The 17,765-nt window shown below is 38.8% G+C and overlaps 1 protein-coding gene across 5 annotated transcripts in view; it reads right to left on the reverse strand.

Moving 5' to 3' along the window:
* Nucleotides 1–17,765, reverse strand: part of shi (dynamin-1 shibire) — a 726,486-nt gene that overhangs the window by 528,986 nt on the left and 179,735 nt on the right. For all 5 annotated transcript variants that reach the window (XM_068225570.1, XM_068225571.1, XM_067138081.2 and 2 more), the window contains exon 9: nt 10,724–10,869. In XM_068225570.1, the coding sequence (XP_068081671.1) occupies nt 10,724–10,869 (146 nt within the window). The remainder of the gene's footprint in view (nt 1–10,723; nt 10,870–17,765) is intronic.

Raw genomic sequence — 17,765 nt, forward strand, 5'->3', positions numbered from 1 at the left:
AGATATTGAATCTCCGATATGCAGGTGACACTGTATTGATTGCCGTGGATGAGGCAGAAATAACAGAGCTTTAAGACTGTGTCAGAACTGAGAGCATCAGCTTGGGTTTGTAGATCAACATGCAAAAGAAAAAATTATGGTAGTTGATAGGCCTGGCAAGCTGAACGAACTCAGGCCCTTCAGCAAAATGGAAATGGTTTCAGAAATGTAACTGGGTGCTATTATAACTAGCAACAACAGCTGTGAAATAGAGATCAGGAGAAGGATTGCCATGGCCAAGAACATCATGTCTCAGTTAACTCATATTTGGAAGGATCGCTCCATTTCTCTAAAGCTAAAAATGAGACTAGTACAGACACTGGTATTCTCTATCTTCCTCTATGGTGCTGAAACATGGACTTTACAAGCTTCAGATTTGAATAAGATCATCTCATTTGAGATGTGGTGCTGGAGAAGAATGCTTCACATTCCTTGGACAGCATTTTGAATCAACGAATCCATCCTCAAGGAGCAGAACATCAGAACCAGGTTATCGGCAAAAAGTCAACGGAGGATTCTCCAATTCTTTGGTCATATTATGCGTTGTGGAGAAGAAAGCCTTGAAAAGCACATGATTTTGGGAAATGTGCCTGGAAAGAGGGAACGTGGGCGAGCACCTATACGCTGGACAGATGGCATAAAACATGCAACAAAGACATCGTTCATACAATCTACCCGTATATAGCAGAAGAACGTAGAGGATGCAAACGGGTACAAAGAAATATCTTCAGAGATCACAATCCTCAGGATTGAGGGACCAATACAGACAGTGTCAAAAGTATATAGTAGTAGTCTATCTTTATGTTTTTATAATGTTATAATTTTTCAAAATGTTTAGGAAATTCATTCCAAGAATATGGAATCAGATAATTACGATCTTATTCAGAAATAATGTCATTGAAGTTGTGAAACTATCTGGTTGAAGTCTTTGGTTCAAGAATTAAGATTTGTGATTATTGACTTGTAAATACATAATTGATGATTTGGCATTTGATGTACACCATTACGAAGAGATCAAATGTTAAAATATCACAACATGTTGATTTGAGCATCTTGAATTAAAATAGGCCATCATTAATCTTAAAAAAGAAGTAAAGTTGTAAGTAGCACAGCTTGACAGTGCTGGTGCGTATTGTATGCTAGCGTGTTAGTCGAAAGGGACATATAACTTGTGATGGATAATATGAGATGCCAAGCGTGTGTAGATTGTCTGTAATTAAAGAAATTTATTATTAAACCTACTGTTCAAAAGAAGTGAGCTACGCAGTGAAGATGATAAATTAGAGTTATCACTTACCCCTTAGGCGTTACCTATTCGTGTCGAGTGTTGTCGGACTACTGGAGGTCGCTCGGGTCCTACTTCTCGTATTGTATCCATGAGGTCGTGGTGGAGTGAGGAACGCTTGGGAAGGAGAAGCTATAGGCTTGTTGTCTACGCGTGGAGGAGAGTTGATGGAAATGGGGAGATGAAGGGATGGGGAGGGGAGGGGAGGGGAGGGGGGTGCCTGTCAACTTGTTGGGAATATTAGCTGACATGGTATTAACATTTTTTTTTAAGTCATTGCCTTGAAAATCCATTTTCTGAAGTAGAATCGGAATTTGATCATATAGGGGGCTTTTATATCTATTATGTCATTTGAGTTTTTGTCTTTATTGAAATTGTGGTCCAAAAAGACGTACAGGTTTTCCAATTAAGTCATAAGTCTGCCTTTCTCGATTCTTTTTATGATTTTCGAATCCCATTCTAATGAGGTGAATTGGCGACCATTATCACTCACGTGGATACTCATCGTGGAAAATTTATTATGTTTTTGAGCGTTAAAATGTTCTGAATATCTAGTTTGGAAGCTATGTTCAGTTTGACCGTATACGAAAAATTACATTCTGAACAATTGAGTCTATAAATTCCTGAACCTGTTTAGCGGTTGTTATTTACGTTGACTATGTTTTGAATAAAAAATATGTTTTGATTTGTGTTCGGCGTTTTATGGCAATGTTGACCTCGTGTTTTTTTTTAGGTGTTTAGCTATATGATGGATAATCAAATTAGTATATGTGAAAGTTACGTATTTTTGTTTATTAGGTTTTATTGGAGAAAGTTGTGTTGTCAGTTTTAGTTTTACTTTGTTAATGATTTTATTAATCATGTCGGTGTTGAAGCCGTTGAATTTGGCTATTTCATTTATGTAGTCTAGTTCTTTTTTCAAATTATCGGTCAAGGGGGAAAAGATACAATGCGGAAAAGAAGAGTTGCTTTTCTCTGTCACATATTATGACTACCAGAGACTAGGATACTCAAACACTTACTCAACTACTTTTGGAAAAGTAAAACTAAAAATCACTGGTTCAAAGAAGTCCAAGAAAATTTAAATGAATTAGGCTTGACAATTCAACAAATTGAAAACAGAGAAGAGAAGAGGATCCTGAGAAATAACGACGTGAGACTTAAACTGAAGACCTATACACGCAAACAGTACAACATAACTGATGAGGAACGGGCAGCCAGGTCAGAGAGAATGAAACTTTTCTGGGAACAAAAGAAGAAACATCAACCAAATTTGTAACCAATATTCGTAAGACTTGACTGTGATAGTGCTCCAATGTGGGCGTAAAATAAATAATAATGAAACTATAAAATCAGGAATGAAAAAGTTAGATATGACGTAGGACTAGAAGACTCCTTATTCCAGAAGATCCAAGAGGCAAGACTGAAGTGGTTTGGTCATGTGAAAAGAATGAGTGCCATTAGGACTGAAAGATAGGAGTATGAAAGAGAAATAAGGGAAAAGAGACCAGTGGGCAGACCTAGACAAAAATGGACAAACTTAGTGAAGAAAGATGTAGGAGAGAGGACAGGATCCAGAGCGGATTGTGAATGAAGAATGGTTCATGGACAGAAAAAAATGGAAGGGGCTCTTATACCACACCCAGGAAACTGGAGTTGGTCAATGATGACGATGATGATGATATTAAACTATAACATGAAGCCTGTTTACGGGAGTTTGGGTACAATGAACTATTTTTCATTGTTATCAGAGTGAAGGGAGGTTTTCTGTAGATATGAAAGTCGAATTTACTATCCATTCGTGTGATACTGATGTCTAAAAAAATTAATCAAATTATTATTCTCATCCTCCTCCGTGAATTTTAGATTATTATCTAAAGTACTTTAAATTGTAAGAAGGTCGTCACTGTTATAGCACTGCACCAACATCATCAAGCTGTGCTACTTACAACTTTACTTCTTTAACAAGATTAATGATTGCCTATTTTAATTCAAGATACTCAAATCAAGTTGTCATACTTTAACATTTGATCTCTTCGTAATGGACTATGTCAAATGCCAAATCGTCAATTACGAATTTACAAGTCAATAATCACAAATCTTAATTCCCAAACACTTCAACCCAAAGGTTTCACAACTTCAATGACATTATTTTGGAATAAGATCATAATTAACTGATTCCATATCATTGGAATAAATTTCTTCAACATTTTGAAAAATTGTAACATTTTAAAAACATCCAGATAGACTACTACTATAAAGCATTGTGCTATCCACAGTACTTTTGACACAAACATCAATTATTTACAGCTAACAGCTGATATGTTGTTATGCAAGATAAAACCAAACTTGTTATTCAACTTTTCTTTTCAACTGTTCCTATTTTTAAGTGTGTAAATGTTAAATCTTAATAATTATATTTTAACTTTAAATCAGGTGCCTGATACAATGACTGCAGATGCCTTCTATGAAAGGCAAAACATGTCTCATAATTTTATAATGTAATAAGGACAAGATTCTAATTATTTAAGACCCAAATGTATTAAATAGGTGGTTAAATAATAAATTAATGAGTAATCTTATTAGTTTTTTTTTTTTTTTGCTAGGGGCTTTACGTCGCACCGACACAGACAGGTCTTATGGCGACGATGGGATAGGAAAGGCCTAGGAGTTGGAAGGAAGCGGCCGTGGCCTTAATTAAGGTACAGCCCCAGCATTTGCCTGGTGTGAAAATGGGAAACCACGGAAAACCATCTTCAGGGCTGCCGATAGTGGGATTCGAACCTACCATCTCCCGGATGCAAGCTCACAGCCGCGCGCCTCTACGCGCACGACCAACTCGCCCGGTATATAAGTATAGTAATCCTCAATACGGAACTACAATGATATTTATTACTTGTAAGTGAGATGTTCCGACGTGCCAGTGGAGAGATTGCACAGAATGACATTACTAGACAAATAAGCTTGAATGGAGCTTTTAAAGCTAGGAAATTTAATACGAAGATAATATATTTCAAGAGGACAAATCGGAACAAATATTCATTTATAGGAAGAGGGATTAGGGAATTTAATAATTTATCAAGGCAAATATGGTTCAGGGTGTGGGGTTACTGTAGTCACGTCCTAGTTCGTGTACTATGGGTAACGGCTGAGTGGCCTAGTACGCGATCCTGAGAGTCGGGATACCAGTTGCTTCGGAATGGGAGTGGGCATCTCGGACATATTCTGAGTCATGGCCTTCCTTGTGCACAGGTGGCTAGAGCTATACAATCCACCGGTGTCCCTAACCCGTTAGAGGAGAGATCCTCACTTGAACTATGTGTAAGTACGGTAGCATTCTGCTTCATGAATTTACCGAGCTCAGAACATTTTAAGCAAGCCTCGGACCTATGGGAGTAACGGAGTCCCACTCCCATTTGACAGGCGAGGGACTCCTTGGAAACAAGCGAACAAAATAGAATTCGATGGGGAGCTATCAATATTAATGGGGTTTACGGAAGAAAAAAAGTAGAACTGGCTGAGTCAGCAAAGAGGATGCATCTGGATGTGCTAGGAGTAAGTGATATTCAGGTAAAGGGAGATAACGAGGAAGAAATAGGAGATTATAAACTGTACTTGACAGATGTTTAAAAGGGAAGGGCAGATTCCGGGGTAGGGCTGTTTATCAGGAATACTACTGCACGTAGCGTAATTTCTGTTAGGCACGTAAACGAGCAAATGATGTAGGTAAATTTGGCAGTTGGAGGAATTAGGACGAGAATTGTCTCAGTGTATTCACCATGTGAGTGTGCAGATGAGGTTGAAATTGACAAGTTTAATGAAGCATTGAGTAACATCGTAGTCAGGGTCAAGAGCTCAGAAAGGATAGTGCTAACGGGCGATTTCAATGCGAGGGTTGGAAATAGAACTGAAGGATACGAAAGGGTGATTAGTAAATGTGGGGAAGATATGGAAGCTAATGGAAATGGGAAGCATTTGCTGGACTTTTGTGCTAGTATGGGTTTAGCAGTTACGAATACATTCTTCAACCATAAGGCTATTCACTGTTACACATGGGAGGATAGGGGTATCAGATTTATTATCTTAACCGGCTTCGAATTCAGGAAATCTGTTACGAATGTATGGGATTTTCAGGGATTTTTTTATGATACAGACCACTATTTGATCTGTAGTGAACTAAGTATCTCTAGGTCCAGGGTAGAGAAAGTGAAATCTGTCCGCAACCGAATAAGGGTAGAAAAACTCCAGGACAAGGAAATTAGACAGAAGTACATGGATATGATTGGTGAGAAGTTTCGAACAGTAGACAGTAAGCAGGTTCAGGATATAGAAAGTGAATGGCATACAGGGCTGTAGTAGAAACAGCAAGAGAATGCCTAGGAATAACTGTGTGTAAAGATGGGAAAAGACGAACATCTTGGTGGAATAATGAAGTGAGAGCAGCTTGTAAACGTAAAAAGAAAGCTTATCAGAAATGGCACCAAACAAGGGCCGAGGCAGACAGGGATCTGTACGTAGATGAAAGAAACAGAGCGAAACAAATAGTTGTTGAATCCAAAAAGAAGTCGTGGGAAGAATTTTGGCAATATCCTGGAAAGGCTAGGTCAAGCAGCAGGGAAACCTTTCCAGACAATAATAAAGAATCTTAGGAAGGGAGGAGAAAAGGAAATGAACAGTGTTTTGGGTAATTCAGGTGAACTCATAATAGATCCCAGGGAATCACTGGACAGTTGCGAGGGAATATTTTGAAAATCTTCTCAGCATAAAAGGAAATCTTCATGGTGGTGTCATGAACAACAGAGCTTATGGGGAAGAGGAAAATGATGTAGGTGAAATTACGCTTGAGGAAGTGGAAAGGATGGTAAATGAACTCCATTGTCATAAAACAGCAGGAATAGTTGAAATTAGACCTGAAATGCTGAAGTATAGTGGGAAGGAAGGGATAAAATGGCTTCATAGAATAATATTAGCATGGAGTGTTGGTAAGGTACCTTTAGATTGGACAAAAACAGTAATTGCACCTATCTATAAGCAAGGGAACAGTTAGGATTGCAACAACTATCGAGGTATCTCGTTCATTAGTGTACCAGGCAAAGTATTCACTGGCATCTTCGAAGGGAGGGTGTGATCAGTCATTGAGGGGAAGTTGGATGAAAACCAGTGTGGTTTCAGACCGGACAGAGGCTGTCAGGATCAGATTTTCAGTATGCACCAGGTAATTCAAAAATGGTACGAGAGGAATAGACAGTTGCATTAATGATTCATAGATCAAGAGAAAGCATATGACAGGGTACCGAGGGAAAAGATGTTCACCATACTGGGGGACTATGGGATTAAGGGTAGATTATTAAAATCAATCAAAGGCATTTATGTTGACAACTGGGCTGCAGTGAGAATTGATGGTAGAATGAGTTCTTGGTTCAGGGTACTTACAGGGGTTAGACAAGGCTGTAATCTTTCACCACTGTTGTTCGTAGTTTACACGGATCATCTGCTGAAAGGTATAAAGTGGCAGGGAGAGATTCAGTTAGGTGGAAATGTATTAAGCAGTCTGCCCTACGCTGACGACTTGGTCTTAATGGCAGATTATGCTGAAAGCCTGAAGGCTAATATCTTGCAACTTGAAACTAGATGCAATGAGTATGGCATGAAAATTAGCTTTTCGAAGACAAAATTTATGTCAGTAGGTAAGAAGTTCAACAGAATTGAATGTCAGTTTGGTGATACATAGCTGGAACAGGTATATAACTTCAAGTATTTAGGATGTGTGTTCTCCCAGGATGGTAATGTAGTACGTGAGATTGAATCACGGTGCCATAAAGCTAATCCAGTGAGCTTGCAGTTGCGATCAACAGTATTCTGTAAGAAGGAAGTCACCTCCTGGACCAAATTATCTTTACATTGATCTGTTTTCAGACCAACTTTGCTTTATGGGAGCGAAATCTGAGCTGACTCAGGATATCTTATTCATAAGTTAGAACTAACGGACATGAAAGTAGCAAGAATGATTGCTGGTACAAACAAGTGGGAACAATGGCAAGAGGGTACTTGGAACGAGGCAATAAAGGCTAATTTAGGAATGAACTTTATGGGTGAAGCTGTACGCATAAACCGGCTTCGGTGGTGGGGTCATGTGAGGCGAATGGAAGAGGATAGGTTACCTAGGAGAAAAATGGGCTCTTATGGAGGGGAAGAGAAGTAGAGGGAGACCAAGACGACGATGGTTAGACTCAGTTTCTAACGATTTCAAGATAGGAGGTATAGAACTAAATGACGCCACAAAACTAGTTGCAAATAGAGGATTGTGGTAACATTTAGTAAATTCACAGAGGCTTGCAGACTAAATGCTGAAAAGCATAACGGTCTATAATGATGCATGTATGTAATATTCAATAAATTTTCAAGTTCTTTGAAATCATTTAAGAAAAAAATAGGTAACAATCGATAGATAATGAAATGGTTCTATAGGTCAGTGGATTATTCTTGTCTTTACCAGGCTTAGGGATGGCAATAACCTTAGCTTTCCTCCAAACTTTTGGTATCTTGAGTGACGACGCAGTTGTTCTTCAAAGACATAAGCTTCATTATTGTATCCGTATTGAACTGAGGTCACAGAGATAAGTTATTTATAAGGTTCAAGCTATTCAATAGTGACACAGTTGTTCATTAATTGCAGGACCCAAACCTTCGTAGTAGGACCAAAGTTCATAATTTGTTCAATTCGTATGCCATCGAGACCAGCTGCCTTGCCATTTTTGAATTTATTCAAAGCCTTTTTCGGTTTACGAAGAGTAAATGGTTGGGAAAGATTGCTGCTCTCCAGCTCACGTTAGCGTATCAATGGCTTCTTTCTTATCTCAAAAGAGTTAGTTGATTTACAATTTTTTTTAAATGCTATTTGTTTGTGCCAAGTGGATCTTTTGCCCCTACTGGCACCATATTGTATGAACCTGCATGTAATTGGAATGGCGGTAGTGTGGAATGTTATGTGTGAGGAAAGGAAGATCAAGGACGTCACAAACACCCAGTCCCCAAAACCAGGGATATTAATCATTACAATTTAAAAAACCCTGACCCAGCCGGGAATCGAACCCGGGGCCGCCAGATGACAGGCAGGCACGTTGCCCCCTACACCGCGGGGCCGGACTGGTTTACCATTTAGTAGCAGCTGATGTGCAATTTGATCTGCTTTGATACTGGCTTGCGTGTTTGACTGGGTAGGATCGTTAGCAAGACGCCGGAGAAGCCTCCAAGCTTTCTGGCTACTCCTCTGCATATTGGATAGCAACTTCATCCACTGCTCCCTCTTTGCCTCAGAGATGGAAGCGATAATGCTGTCTGCTGCACGACTAGTTTCTTCTCCAAAAGGGTTTTGTTGATGGAGTTTATAGTATTCATCTAGTAAGACAGAAGTTTTAGATGTTATTCCTGGCAGGTAGTTCGTTCTGCATCCTCTAGGAATTGATGCCCTTGGGCAGGTTTTCACTAAGTCAACAAAGAAGTCTTAATTATCAGGTAGCTACACTTCGTACCTTCTCATGTAACAAGTTGGAGAATTTTATCCTGTCTGCCTTTTTGAAACTGTATCTGCCTTTTAAATCACTTCTTGGGGCCTTGAAGAAATTGACACATTATCAGTTTGTGTTGGGAATTTTTGGGAATTTTAGCAGAAGCGATTGGGGTAAATTTTCATTCATTGGGAAGGGCGTGAAGGAGTGGAACAGTTTACCAGGGGTAGTGTTTGATCCTTTTCCAAAATCGGTACAGATATTCAAGAAGAGAATAAACAACAACAGAGAAAAATAAATGAAATGTTAGAGGGCATTCGACCAGTGCAGGATATTGTAAATAAAAAATGTGTGTGATTAAATTAATTCCATCCCCTGGTCTATGGAGTTTGGACAGCCCAAGTAGGGGACTACTGCCTGTAGGGGTGAAGTACAGTGGGGACTTCGAGGGCCCTGGGACCGCTACGGTAGCTGTGAAGGCCCTTCAGGAACTCTGAAAAGTGGTGGCAAAAGGGGCTCTGGTTAAGACGCAGCAGGTCGTTATGCTACTTAAGTTCCAAAATGGGTAAAATATAAATACGTAAATAAATTCAATGTTAATTTTAATCTTATACCAGTTGTATATTATTATTAGAAGTAATTTCACATACTGTATATGAGTTGACTATGTTTGTAAGATATTATAAGTAGAATTTTGTAAACAATATAAATTTATTAAGGATGATGTGTGTGTTTAATAGATAAAATTATTAGCGTAAATTGTATAATATTATATTCTAGGAAAATTTTCTTCATCTCTTGTTAATTTAAAATTTAGTGCTTGACAATAATGTATTTTAGTGTACCATTTGCCACCGAGGTAGACACCTCATTTGCAAATAAAGAGATTTTGATTTGATTTTGATTTGAAATCAAGATCGACAGTAATCATAAATATGTTCTTTTCTAATTACAACATACGGTTACGTGAACGATGGTGATCCACGAAATATCACTGTAATATCTGTCACAAACGAAAGGTAATCATTGATTAACTCAAAGTCACAAATCCCCGGTTGATTAAGAAATACAGTCGTTTCTAGCAAGAAATATGTATACGTATTTACTGGCTGTAAATAGGAGTCCATGGTGTTGCATTCCGCTGCTTGCGCCGTCTTTTGTTTCTTTCTTGAGTTCCAGGGCTGGCACCGATAAATGGGAGTGCTATGTCTGTGATTTTTGTTATCTTTGGCCATATGTCTTGCATTCCGCTGCTCGCGCCGGGTTTTTTTTTTTTTTTTTTTCTTTCTTTCTTGAGGTCTAGGGCTGGCACCAACGAGCTCTCTTTCTAGCGAATGGGATGCGGGTATTTTGTTGAAAACTAGCATGATCCGTGGATCAATACATACATATATATGTATATTTTAAAAGGGAAATAGCATGATCCCTGGACCAATAAATCGTTTAATGAATCAGCGAGACAACCCACCAAATTACATCGAATGAGAAAAATCAATAAAACGACACCAAAGAACTTCAGTGAGCAAAGACATCACAGACGAGTGTGTTGGACAAACAAAACACTTTCGGAAGCGCTGCGACGTAACAGAAATAGTTGTTGTAAGGCAGTAAAGTATGTATTCTCTAAAATAAAATATTTTGTATTATTTCTTAATTAACATGGGATTTGAGACTTTATTTAAGTAAAAGCAATTACTATCTTCCATTTGTGACAAATATTACAGTGATATTTCATGAATCACCATCATTCACATAACCACAACATACATTTTCCAGATTCTTGTAATTTCAGTTAAATCTGCATATTGTTGATAAAGGGCTCAATAGAATTTATTAAATGCAACAATATTTTTTATACACTTTTTAAATTCTTGTTAACACTTTCACTCACCCTATCTGTACAAGTACGGACTACACTCGATAGCTCTGCCACCACTAAATCCACACACTTCAGGCTAGGCTCTTTTAACCGAGCAATTTGCTTTTTCACAATAGCCTCAAATGCCATGTCAGGTGTAAATAGACCAACTCTAATACCTGGAAACAAAGAAAAATGGTATCAATCATCTCTCACAAGGATTACCCAAAATCACAAAATGTTACGGCAGAAACCTTAATTAACTGTAAATGTTTTGAACAGAATTTTACACAGTAAGCATTTAAGAGGTGTGAAAAATGCTGTATCATCAGGTTTCAAATGTGCCAAGTTGTAGACATTAAAAGACAACATATTACACAGATAATGGTTAAAGAAATACCTATTTAGAAAATTAGGAAGCTGCTTTAACAACCCTGACAATTTCATTTACATTTTATTGGTAAATATAGCCAAAAGAAAAATCTTAATAGCTTTCTTTTTTTGCTCCATTATTTTCAATTTCTTCAACTTCTGCCAGCATTTGTTAACCACTTTCATACTGTTAGTATTCAGATATTTTTGTATTTGACTCTTGTAATAAGCAAACTAATCTTGGTGCCCATCATATACCTACTTACTAATTTATTCTCCTACCATGCGTATATTTTGTTTTTATGTGTGTTGCATAGGAGGTAATATTCTCCCCCTTGGTCTTATCAGTAATTGTAAATACATGAAGTACATGGGTCTGATGATCATATAATCAAAAAATGAAAAAAAAAAAAGTACAAGACAAATAAAAGCAAGATAGAAGGAACATGGATGTGAGCACAGATTATCCCGGGTGCAGAACCTCCAGCAGTGGTTCTGCATCCATGATACCGTAACCCTGATATGAGAATCACAACACAGGAATAATTACTCCATGAAAACTGCAACCTTCTGTGAGAAGAGGAAGAAACAGAAATAAGTGAATCTAGTACAGCAGAAGTCATTCTGATAATCATGAATTTCACTGTACATAATTTTCATTGATTTCATAAAACAAGGGACAACAAATTGTAACCTGTATTAACCCAAATCACACACAAATTTCACAGAACATCATGCGATTATCCCAGAATATTTCCTTTTCTGTTTACAATACTTGGGAGAGTTCCCACTCTACTGCCCGTACTCATGATTCACTTTTATATCTGGGCGTTCCCTCGGGAACCATTCCTCAATGACTGATTCTCTCACACTAGAAACAAGAAAATAATTATAACCATGGAATCAAATAATCTGCTCTTCTCAGAGCTAATCCTCATGATCATATCTGTATACATCAAAGACATGCCTTCATGAAAACTTTTACATGAACTGTGTCAAGACAAATGTCATTTGTGTTCAAGGAACCCAAGGGGATACATAACAGAGACGTCCAAATATACCAGGACCCTAATATATAAGTAATAATAATAACAACGTAAACGTGGAAACGTTTACGTTGTTATTATTATTACTTATATATTATTCTCAGTTCAATACGGACCAGAAACATGAAATTCATAACCATCAACCAGGACCCTAGTCGCAAAAAGACTACATGCAAAATATGAAACGGTGATTTTCATAAAACTGGAATTCCAAGTCAGTAAGATGCATCAGACAGATGAAAATGACATCGAGACCATCTCTGTGGAACTCAGCACTTGTATAAGTACTTCTATATATAACCCACCTACTACAGATTGATCTTTCATTCCTCCTTAGAAATTTACCATCATCATCATCATCGCCCTATCTAAGCAGGAGTGCAATTCTCCAAAGCGCCTCCTTTAGTTTTTTCCCCGGCCGGGTGGCTCACCATTCTTAAAATCTGCTACCTCGCCGACTCCAAAGAAGCACATAGGCTGACAGCTAGCTGGAAGTCAGCCTGCCATCATGTCCAGCTGTGTGCTCCACGACATTGATCCCGCTCTCTCCGACCGCAGTATTCTCACACAACTCCAACGGAAAGGCATCCCAGCTGACAGCATATCCAGAATACTACTGGACTTCGTTCCTACACGCCGGGTCCTTGTTCACCCCTATCGGCCAGGTGCCCTTAAGCGAATCATCAACAACGGAGTCTACCTTAACGGTCAGCAACACCGTTTGGAACCCAGTCCTCCATACTTTGATGCCGCAGCAGCCAAACCACAACAGTGGACACCACAACAACAGTTTTCGCCTCATTTCTACCCTACCCCCATCATCAACACCCCCACCAACACCATCACTACTGTCACCAAGACTGCCACGACATCTACCTTTTCTCATGTCCCTCTCACAACTGTAGTAACGTGCCATCCTTCCCCACTCATGACCTCTTCCCTCCCTCCCTCCCTCCTACACCCCTGAACAACCACCACTCCAGTCTCTGCCTGACGACACCTCCGAGTCTACAGCCGCACAACCGCCTTCACCATCTTCACCTGCCAACGAAACAGCAGCCGCCTCACCATCGACTATGCAGTCACCACCCAATCTCCACAACATGTACAGCTGTGTCATCCGTGGCGTGGATCCTACACGTCAACCTTACTGACGGAAACATCTAAGGGCTGCAGACAATGTTCCGAGTGCACCAGGAATTACGAGATCAGTTTTCATTTACTGAAGACCTTTCTTCGTGTCTTGCAACCAAGTGACCGCGGAACCTGTTCCATACTAGCATTGCTGGGTGTCGAAGCAGTGCCCCTGGCCGTGCTCCCCACACCGTACGAACCCAGTCCTGGACAAGAGCTGTATCCATCCATCCTTTCTCTTGAACCCATACATGAATGACTTAGGGAAACTTCGCTTTAGGCACTGTTTTCCTTTTGAAAATAACGTACAGTGGCAATTTTCTTCCATCTGCAATTATTACTTGCATGACAGTGCAACGCTGTTTTTCACATCCAGTTGTACGTACAAGCACGCTAGATTCTACCTTCTTGTTGATGGTGGTGTTGCATGGTATGTCTAAGTTTATTGGGGATTGATCTACATGTCAATCTGAGATAAGAGGTAATTGTTGTTCTTCCGCATTGCTATCACATGGCAATGAAAATCTGTGATTTTGTCGCTGAAATCGCTTGGCATTCTCTGGCAGCGAGAGGTTTGCCTTCGCAAACATAATCCCTTTCGTGTTATGAATCTACGGATCCAACCCCGGTTCACTTTCAGATCCAACCAGCTGATTCCTCCTTTAATAGTTAGTTTGCGCGCTTTGAAATGTAGCATCTCGTGCGAGATACTAAAGCCATCATTTCACAACTCTGTAACATAATGAAGCAACTCATCTTCCAGCTCAGGAAACTTGTTAGTTTTCATCCCTCTGAATGCCTTACGTGTTCGGTTAGTGGTTTCTAGCACAGCTGTCTGTTTACACCAGTAGCGAACATTAAACTCAATTACACTGAATTCTTGACTGGGAGCTCTATAACCATGTTCATCAGCATATTTTACCACTTTGAGTTTAAACCTAGCTGTATAACTCCGACGTTTCTCCATAACTTAAAGATCGACCTACACAAGAAAACTTACTGGTAACTGAGAAACAACAACGAAACATGAAGACAGAATACTGACACCTGTTGACAATACAACAGATGGAAGATACCTAATACCGCGATCACTTGACGGCCTGGACAGGAAACACTCCCAGTTCACGTGATCAGCTCTGCCGGACTGGTAGCAATAAGCATATTGACAAAGATGGAAGAGTGCAAGGGATGACTGAGTGTGACTTACTGGCTAGGAACGCGGCCTTGGGGCGGGGGTTTGCAAGTTAGGTATTTTTGTTACAATAGCTAGCCTCAACTGTTCTGCAGATATTTAATGCAGGCACGTCCACAGAATACCCAAACTTTATTTCATGTATGTACGTCTTTATGACGTCAGAAAATAATGCAAGTTGTGTGGAGATTTTTTTCTGCACCTTCAAATGTTAAAAATGGGGTGCAAGATGTACAAGGTGGCGAGTTATATGAGAGCAAATACGAAAAGTTACTTATGTTAATTGAAGTTTATGTATTTTGACCGGATACAATAAAGAGGCCTGCAACCTCAAATATTTTTGTAATGTATGAAACGAATTACAATTCTCACTATTAAATTTTAAGGTGTGCTTTAGAAGGATTTCTAATATAATACAGAGTTAAGGCGAATAAGCTGTGGCTTGTGGTTGCTTGGGTTTAAATTATCTGATACACTCAACAACAATCTAACCATGCTTACCGGGAATAACACCAGTTAAGTTATTTATTTGAAGGCATACTGCTACATCTATGTGGTAGATACATTTATTTACAATGCTGTTGTACTTTAATCTTGGATAGTACATATCTCTTGTCTCCATTCGCCATTTAGAGGCTAGCTATTATCATTGGACACCTGGTAAGTTTTAAATACTATTTTCAAATTCAGTGAACAGGGAAATTCAAACAACACAATAACACTGTGCTAAATCAAACAGTAAACTTGTTGAATTATGTAAATATATAACTTTTTGCTAAATGAATAGAATTTTACTTTTTAAGCAATGAAAATACTGTTAATTTAATCTAAGGAATTGTAAATTATAGCTTGTACGCTTAAATCCTGTACCCTTGTAAACTTTAACATAAAAATTATAACGTGTTAGTTTTGTTTGAATGTATAAATATAAGAAAATAAAACTGACTGTTTATAAGAAGCACAGTATAAATCAAACTGGAATATCTTGAAAAGGTTGGTTTTCTTGCGATAATAGCGGGTTCTTTTTTCTAAAATACTGTACCCCATTCAGCATTTCGCTGAGTAGTGGAGGAGAGCTTCGTAATGACGATCGAACGTCACTGGTCCCTTCCCTGCAAAATGCGTTCGCTCTCTCGCTTCACTGTGACTTATGGTTGCTGAGTTAGCTGCCCATTTTTACGTCACGTCAGCCCCGCTGTAATGGGGCTAGCCTCAACGGGTTCCCAGCTGAGCACCTCTGTTCTATACTGTCACAGCTGTGAGACTCAATACTCACCTTCATGGCAAATGACCCCATACATTTCGGATCCTGCCCCAGTTTCATCATCATCAGTCGGTTTACTCATTGCTGAGCGCCGTGACCTCATTTCTTCACTTCATTAGTAACTGCATCCTTAACGAGATTTTTCCATCCTGAGCAGTCTTCAGCTCTTCTTAAGATATTGTGAAGATGTAGACCGGTGATCATCTTTGCTTGGTCTAACCATCTACTTGTTGTGCTGCCTCTTGGTCTGATGCCTTCAATTTCGCCTTGCAGAATGTCATCATCATCATCATCATCATCCTTTCATGTATTAGTGCAATAGAAGAACTATTACGGTCTATACAAAAGATTTGCATTTTCACGCCATCTCTTCCTGGGGCGTTCCAGAGATCTCTTCCCACCGGGGCAGTAGTTTATGACTGCTTTGGGGATCCTGCTTCTGTCCATCCTGTTTAGGTGTTCTAGCCAATTTCTCTGGTATCCATAGATGTATTCCAATATAAGTCTGCTTTAAAGGTTATTCAGCACTTCTGTATTTCTTTTGTGTTGCCACTTAGTGACTCCTGCTCTTCGCTGCATGTATTTCATTTCAGCTGTAGTTATTCTTCTCTCATCGCATTTTCTCAGGGTCCACGCTTCACTTCCATAGCATAGTACAGGTCTTGCCAAGGTTTTGTAGATCCTTGTACAGGTGTGTTTTTGAACTAACAATGGTCTAAAAACTTTATTGATGATTCCCAAACATCTGTTGAATTTGGATATTTTCTCGGGTATGTCCAGTTCTTCAAGAAAAGACTGTTTGTAGCTGAGGTATTTGAAATCATTTACTCTTTCCAAAATGTTATTTAAGCAGATCTTTCTTCTTACTGGTTCCTTGCCACAGAAAGCCATTATCTTAGTTTTCTCAGGGGATATTTACATTGAGTACTTTTCTGAGACTAGCTTTAGGTTATGCATTGAACACTGTAAATCATCATCTGAGGTGGCGACCAGCACTAAGTCATCTGCAAATAATATTGTGTCCAGCTGTAGATTTCTGTTAATGCAGATGGAACCATGTCTTGTTTTTCTAAATTCTCGTATGAGAGCATTCACATAGATTATGAACAGGAGAAAGGAAAGACTGCAACGCTGTCTTACTCCTGTGTTCATTGTTTTCCACTCTGATAATTTATCGTTGACCTTTACGGAAATCAGGTTATGTTTGTAAAGGTTACTTATGTTCTGTACCATCTGTTGTGGGGTGTGGTCAGATATTAAAATATTAAGTAAGGTATTGCGGTTTACTTTGTCAAAAGCTTTTTTGAAGTCCACAAAGGCAATACGTGTTTCTACATTAAATTTGCTGTGTTTTTCTAGAAGGATTTTTAATGTGAAATAGCCATCGCAGGAAGATCTTCCCTTTCTGAAGTTGAATTGTTCCTCTCCCAGAATGTTCTCATAGTGTTTGTACAGTCTATTTTTAATGATGTTGGCGTATATTTTATAACCAGAATTCAATAAGCATAATGTATGCCTCTGTAGTTTTCACAATCATTTTTGTAACCTTTCTTGAAATGGGTATAACTATTGCTTTATTCCAGTTTTCAGGTGGGTTTTCTCCTTTCCTATTTCGGAACTGGGTGAATTCAATAAGCATATGCCTCTGTAGTTTTCACAATCATTTTTGTCACCTTTCTTGAAAATTGGTATAATTATTACTTTATTCCAGTTTTCAGGTGGGTTTTCTCTTTTCCAAATTCTATTTAGGAACTGGGTGAATCTTTCTTGGAATAGCATGAATATTTGAATAACTCTATATTTAAGCAATCTTCCTCAGACGTTTTATTGCACTTTAGTGTTTTCAGGACTGCAACTAGTTCTGCCATTGTAATGTGTTCGATGTGTGGATTGTCTGAGTGAAGTGTCTGAATAGGTGAGACATTCTGTGACCATAAATTTTGAAAGTGATTTGACCAAGTGTTGCAGGAGATTGTGTTGATTCTGACTGTGTCTAGTTACCATATTAAAATTTTTTAAGTCTGTGGTTGAGGTCTGGTTATGTCTTTTTTTTTTTTTTTATGGGAT

The sequence above is a fragment of the Anabrus simplex genome, chromosome 1 (genome assembly GCF_040414725.1).
Source record: "Anabrus simplex isolate iqAnaSimp1 chromosome 1, ASM4041472v1, whole genome shotgun sequence".
NCBI lineage: Eukaryota > Metazoa > Arthropoda > Insecta > Orthoptera > Tettigoniidae > Anabrus > Anabrus simplex.